This window comes from Peromyscus leucopus, chromosome X (assembly GCF_004664715.2).
Source record: "Peromyscus leucopus breed LL Stock chromosome X, UCI_PerLeu_2.1, whole genome shotgun sequence".
Lineage (NCBI taxonomy): Eukaryota > Metazoa > Chordata > Mammalia > Rodentia > Cricetidae > Peromyscus > Peromyscus leucopus.
Window position 1 is genome coordinate 87,646,388 of NC_051083.1, and position 6,000 is coordinate 87,652,387.

The 6,000-nt window shown below is 47.9% G+C and overlaps 1 protein-coding gene across 3 annotated transcripts in view; it reads left to right on the forward strand.

Annotated features, from left to right (window-relative positions):
- Window positions 1-3,825, forward strand: part of Drp2 (dystrophin related protein 2) — a 31,363-nt gene extending 27,538 nt beyond the window's left edge. For all 3 annotated transcript variants that reach the window (XM_028875032.2, XM_037198743.1, XM_037198744.1), the window contains 2 exons: window positions 1,860-1,980; window positions 2,289-3,825. In XM_028875032.2, the coding sequence (XP_028730865.1) occupies window positions 1,860-1,980; window positions 2,289-2,413 (246 nt within the window). In that variant the 3' untranslated portion in view covers window positions 2,414-3,825. The remainder of the gene's footprint in view (window positions 1-1,859; window positions 1,981-2,288) is intronic.
- The last annotated feature ends 2,175 nt before the right edge of the window (window positions 3,826-6,000 follow it).

Consider the following 6,000-nt stretch of genomic DNA (forward strand, 5'->3'; position numbering starts at 1 on the left):
AATGTGTGCTCACGCACACACACATACACACCAACACACAATCCAAAAATGTGGCACTTTCAGGCTTGGACAGGTTTGGCAAGAGAAATATTTTACAATATTGCTCTTTTGTTGCGTTTTGCCCTTTCTGTCTCTGGGAGGTTAGGCAGGTCTGGGGGCGTCCGTCCGACAGCCCGGCTTTGAATCTATGCTGTCAGGTAGTGACTGGGAGGTGCTCGGAACGTTCTCTAACCTTACTCGGCCCCAGTTCTCTTTAAATGGAGGTAATGACAATACTAGCTACATTTTTTTTAAGTGAAACAAAATACTGGAGCTGAAGAGATGGCTCAGCGGTTGAGAAAGCTTGCTGCTCTTCCAGAGGAGCAGAGTTCAGCTGCCCAGCACCCATGTAGAGCAGCTCACAAATGAGTAACTCCAGGTCTGGCGACCCGACACCTTCTTCTGGCCTCTGGAAGTACCCACACACATGTGGCATACACTCACAGATGCATACACAGAAATAAAAATGAAAATAAATCTTTTCTTAAAGGACCAGCAAGATAGCTCAGCCAGTACAGTCCTTGCCACGTAGGCCGGACAACTTGGGTTCAATCCCTGGAACCCACGTAAAGGTGGAAAGAGAAAAATAACTCCACAAAGTTGCCCTATGGCCTACACATATGCTCTGTAGCATATATGAGTTTATACACACGACACATATACCCAGTAGTAATAATAAATAAAAATTTAAAAAGTAATGCCACCGGCATCATAAGATTGTAATCATCCTAAAAATCAAATAATGTGCTAGCAGTGGTGTTGCACACCTTTAATCCCAGCATTCGGGAGGCAGAGGCAGGTAGATCTCTGTGAGTTCGAGGCCAGCCTGGGCTACAGAGTGAGTTCCAGGACAGTCAGGGCTACACAAAGAAACCCTGTCTTGAAAATCAAACAAACAATTAAATAATACGTAGCGCAGGATTCAGCAGGATACCAGGAATATAGTCCACCAATCAAATATGTTAACTGTCATTGTCATCGTATGCAGCAGATGGTGGCACCCTGTCTCTGGATTATCCAAAGTACAGCCTTTTTTTTTTTTCTTGACCAATTTTTAAGTTAACATTCAAAGTAGTGTTTTCATCATGGCCTTTTTGTACATATCTGTGCGATCATACTTTGTTCTCATCTACTCTCCTTCCCCATTGCCCTCCTCTGTGCCCCCTCAAGCTCATTCCCTTCCTTCCCCCCACCAGCCCCCCATTCTCCTTTTTTATGACATGTATTCATTGTCCTCTCTAGTCCCAGAGACAGTATTTAATGAATCCCTTGAGTTGTCTGACTTATGCCGTTGTGTCGTGAACTGGGAATGCGGTGTGCAGCGGTCACACTCCAGAGAGACTGGGGCTCCAAACAACTTAATTATAGTGGGAATGACAGCAAGAGACCTTTAGTGTAATGCCGTTCCTGGAAGAACCAGGAGCCAGGCCGGGCAGTGGTGGCGCACGCCTCTAATCCCAGCACTCGGGGGCAAAGCCAGGTGGATCTCTGTGAGTTCGAGGCCAGCCTGGTCTACCAAGTGAGTTCCAGGAAAGGCGCAAAGCTACACAGAGAAACCCTGTCTTGAAAAACCAAAAAAAAAAAAAAAAAAAAAAAAAAAAAAAAAAAAAGGAATCAGGAGCCTTTGACTCATGTTGTTGTTAAACGGTCTAAGAGCTTTCTTAAAGGGGAAAGTCATGGTTTATGGCACTATGAAAAGCTTCTTAAAGACCCGGGGCATAAGGCTGGGCATGAGGTCTCTAAGGTCTCTTGAAGCTCAGGAGTCTAAGAATGAGGTTAGGAAGCCAAAGCCACTTAAATCATGCCTTACCTCTTGCTAGCCACCTACTGAGTCAGACGGCAATGGTTCTGCCAGCTCATCCCTAGCTTCCTCTCCACACCAGTCAGAAGGGAGTCATCCCCGGGAGAAGGGCCAGACTACTCCAGACACTGAGGCAGCAGGTAAGTCCCCCCATCTAGCCCTTCCATCCCCTTCCTCCAGCGATTGGTCCTAGCCTCGATTGCCTGCCCAGTGTTTTACTAGAGCTTGGGACTAGGGATGTGTATAATTGATTTCTTAACGGTTTCTCTCATATGTGTCTTCTAAAAAATATCTAGTGAGTGCCTCCTACATACTAGTCTTTCGAATGGGACGGTGAGAATACTCTTGACCCACTGTCCAGCTAACAGCAGCTTGCTTCCGCCTCTTGGCTTCCTTCTTATAAAGGAAATCTCAAGTAGTCTTCCTCGATCTCTCTCTTCCAACGTAGATGACGTGGGGTCAAAGAGTCAGGATGTCAGCCTGTGCTTAGAAGACATCATGGAGAAGCTCCGTCATGCCTTCCCCAGTGTGCGGAGCTCCGATGGGACGGCGAACACCCTGCTGGCCTCTTGATGGAGTCAGAGCCTCATCCTGTAGTCCTTTTCCTCTCCCGATTCTTGTCAAAGCCTTCCCTCAGCCTTCGCCCAACCTTTCCACTACCCACTGGCCCCACATTCCTCAACCAGAGATATTTGGACCTGGGGCAGCAGCAGGGGATCTGATGGTATGTGAGATGTGGGGGGGGGGGGGAGGACAGGTGGGCTTCCTCTAGAGAGGTTCCCATTAATCCTTAAGACTGAGCCGGTCCCCATGTTATCCTGCTGTTGCAGCCCAGGCAAAGGCAAATCACAGTTGTCGTCCAGATGAGGAGCAGAGAATTACCCTGCAGAGCTAAGCAGTGCCCACTGGCCCCTTTCTGTCCTCCATGGAATCATGGAGAGGAAAGCATAATGGCCCCAGGGTGTCTGCATTATGGACCCCCGGAGGGGTTAGGCCTACTCTTTGGCCCACTTGAAAGAGGCAAATGGGTATCCCTGAGACACCCATCCAAAGTGCCCCGTAGGGAAGTCTGGGCAGTGTATGTCCTACTACTTCAGCTACAGAGCATGGTTTTCACCTTCAGAATTCTACCTACATGGTTCTTACTCAACCATGTAACTTCCTCCCGCCACAGTACCTATCAGATCTTCTCTGATGGGGGAACAATTCACCGTGGCTGTGCTTCCACCCTGTATTTGGGACATTCTTGTGGGTTTCTAGTCCCTACTCCCGATCCTCCTGTTTCCTGCAGACCTTGGCATCCCAAGAGACTCCTTGAGATGCTCTCGTACCCATATGAAGCCACTCTTTGGTCTTCTGAGTCTGTCCTCACAGATCTGGGGCAGGAGTGGCACCCTCTTCAACAAGGATGCCTTGCTCGCTCACTCTCTCCTTGGGTAAGAGGAAAAGAAACCCTCTATCCTAGGGGAATGTGAGCCTGCCATTCTCCAAGCTATAACCATTTGAGAGCATAGGCTGGATTAGGTGAGGTGGCTGACTGCCCCCAGCTGTTCACTGAAAAGTTCCAACCGACCAGCCTGAATAGTGGTGCCTGCCTAAAAGCCACTAGACTTGAATCAGCAAACTGGCCACATTCCATCCAGATAGCAGCAAGGTCTTCCTGTGCATAAAACTGTTGCTAACTCTGAAATGTGAGCCCAGTCCTCAAAATGAACTAACTTTTCCTAGACTGTATATACCGCGATTCCTTTGTCCAGCAACTGTTCCAAATAGAGTGTGGAGGTGGGAAGAGTTGGCTGGGGAACTTGGAATGGAGCCAGAGCCCACTTGGGCTACTTTCTCCAGAAGAGAGCTTTCTCCCCAGAGCCATGCAATTGACTAAATTTTGAGTTTACCCATCCATCCATCTCTATCCTACATATCTACTGGACACCAGTGCTCTCCCAGCCTCATTCACACATTAAATTCTAATACTTCTGGAAGAATTAGTGCCCTGCCTTGCTCTTTGTTAGTCTTTCTCAGTCTCTGGCTGGGAAGCTAGATCCACCCTGCCTGTGCACTAGGATGTTTCTCTCCATTGATATTTGAGGTGAGCTGACCTTAATACCAAAGCAGTGGACGTCCGTGGCCACAGAGTAATCAAACAGGAAGAGACATTCTGTTCTCTTCACTAATTCCAAACTTTGTTCCACTGAGACTTGGTCCTTAGGGATTTTTTTTTTCTGGCCACCCCTAAACTATGATTTAGGAGCCAAAAGAGAAGACATCCAACCTCTACCCATTCCACACAGAAAAGAAGGAACAAAAGGTGTATGATAGCTTTTGCCAGGCTAAGACACAGAATAGATACTATGGTCCCCTAAGTTCCTAAAGTCTAGCTCATGGCCTTACATAATGCAGTGGTTGTCACCAAGGTCAGTAGGAGTGAGATGCTTGGAGTTCTGGTTTATAAACCTAGCCATGGCCAACATGTAGAACTGCTAGGATCCTAGACTGATTTATTCTGGGTACATAGAGCAGAAGCTTGACTCAAGAAGCCAAGATTGCATTCTCCCCAACTAAGCTACAGGTTTAGGGGTCAAATTTCATGTCTGGAGGTTTCTGGGTATCCGTTTATGTGGTGAGCATTTGGTAAGCAAGCATCAAACACAGAGCCAGGTCATCATCAGAATGAGGCATCTTTGTAGGGGCCTGGATTGTGGGCAGTATTCAGATACGTTTGTTGTGGAACAGAGGACTCGGAAACTATCAAGTATGTGCCTCCCTACGCCTGCAGAGGACAGATACTACGGAGCGATCTTTTATGAGAGTCCTTTCCTTAGCCTCTACTAAAGAGCTCTGAGGCTGCTGAGGGTCTGTGACAACTGCGTTGGACTGGAGTTGGTAGAAAAGATGTTGATCTTGTCATGTAGGATTTGTGCTGGAGGTAGACCGAAGCAGCAAGTCAGGTTTGAAGCCTCGCTAAGGGAGTCACTGGCACTTGGCCATCTTGTGTTTCGCTGCAATGCGGAGGTGAGTACATTGCTCAAGGGTCCACTAGCAGTCCTGGCTGCACACGCAGGCAGCTGGCATGCCGTGATGAAAAAGGCTCCTTGGACAGTGTAAGTCCACACTGGGGATGAAGTTAGCAAAGATGCGGTCTATGTTTTGGGGGAAGTTGTGTGTTGTAACTCCTAAAGGAGTCTTGTGTAAGGTGTGACTGAGAGGTAGCGAGTGAGTTGCTGGGTTAGTAGCCTAAGAAAAACCTTCTGACTTAAGAGATTAGTATCAGTGATGAGGAACGTGTTTACTGGACTTGTTATCGAATAGTGGAGGCAATTTATTCTGGACAGAATTCGATAGAGAACAATAAGCCATTGGGAGGGTAGCTGTGCTTTCAGCTAGAGCATTGATTGGCAATTGTTAGGGAAGGCTGACTGGCTGGAAAACATAAGGCTGTGGTACCCAGTTCGTTTCCTAGAGAGTGTTCCGCCAAGGAGGAAAGGTGCCCTTCTCTTCAGAATGCAAAGGTTGGAATGAAGGCTGTCAATGTATCTCTCAAGTCCCAGAGTGAGGCAGTCTTTCCCTATGGAGGAACCTGCTGAGAATTGCAGGTGTTTTTTCTGGCAGAGCACAGTAGTTAAAAGCAAACTTAGGGGAAAGGCAGAGGCCAAGCCCGGGGGATCTTTATCACCAGATTAGTTCTAAGTTATATCCTTGCTTCCTGGGGTGTGTGGGGTACGTGTTTTAAAAGGGTTTCGGGGCTTCATGTCCAGCTTCAGGCTAGAGCATTTTTTGAACTCATATTTTCATTGGCAGTAATTCCATCCCATTTCCCTTGACACTGTTGACAGCTAGCCAGCCAAGTTGCTGCCTTCTTATGAATAGTCCTGGGAGAGAACCTGGAGGCACTCCCCTAAGTCTGTGGGCATTTAGCTCCTCAGCTGGGTAGCCCAATCTGTGGACCGCCCTGCAGAAAGCTGGTACTTGGAACAAAGAGGTACTTCTTACTGTTTTGACACTTGTGACTCAAGGCCAGGGCTCCTGTCCTTCTCCTCCTCACTTGTCTCGTTTGGGAGGAGACCTGATGAATGGCCTTGCCGTTCCCACGGCAGTATGAAGGGCAGACTGAAATCGGCTGTGCTGTTTGCTGGCTGCAGGAACGCACCAAAAGGATGAAA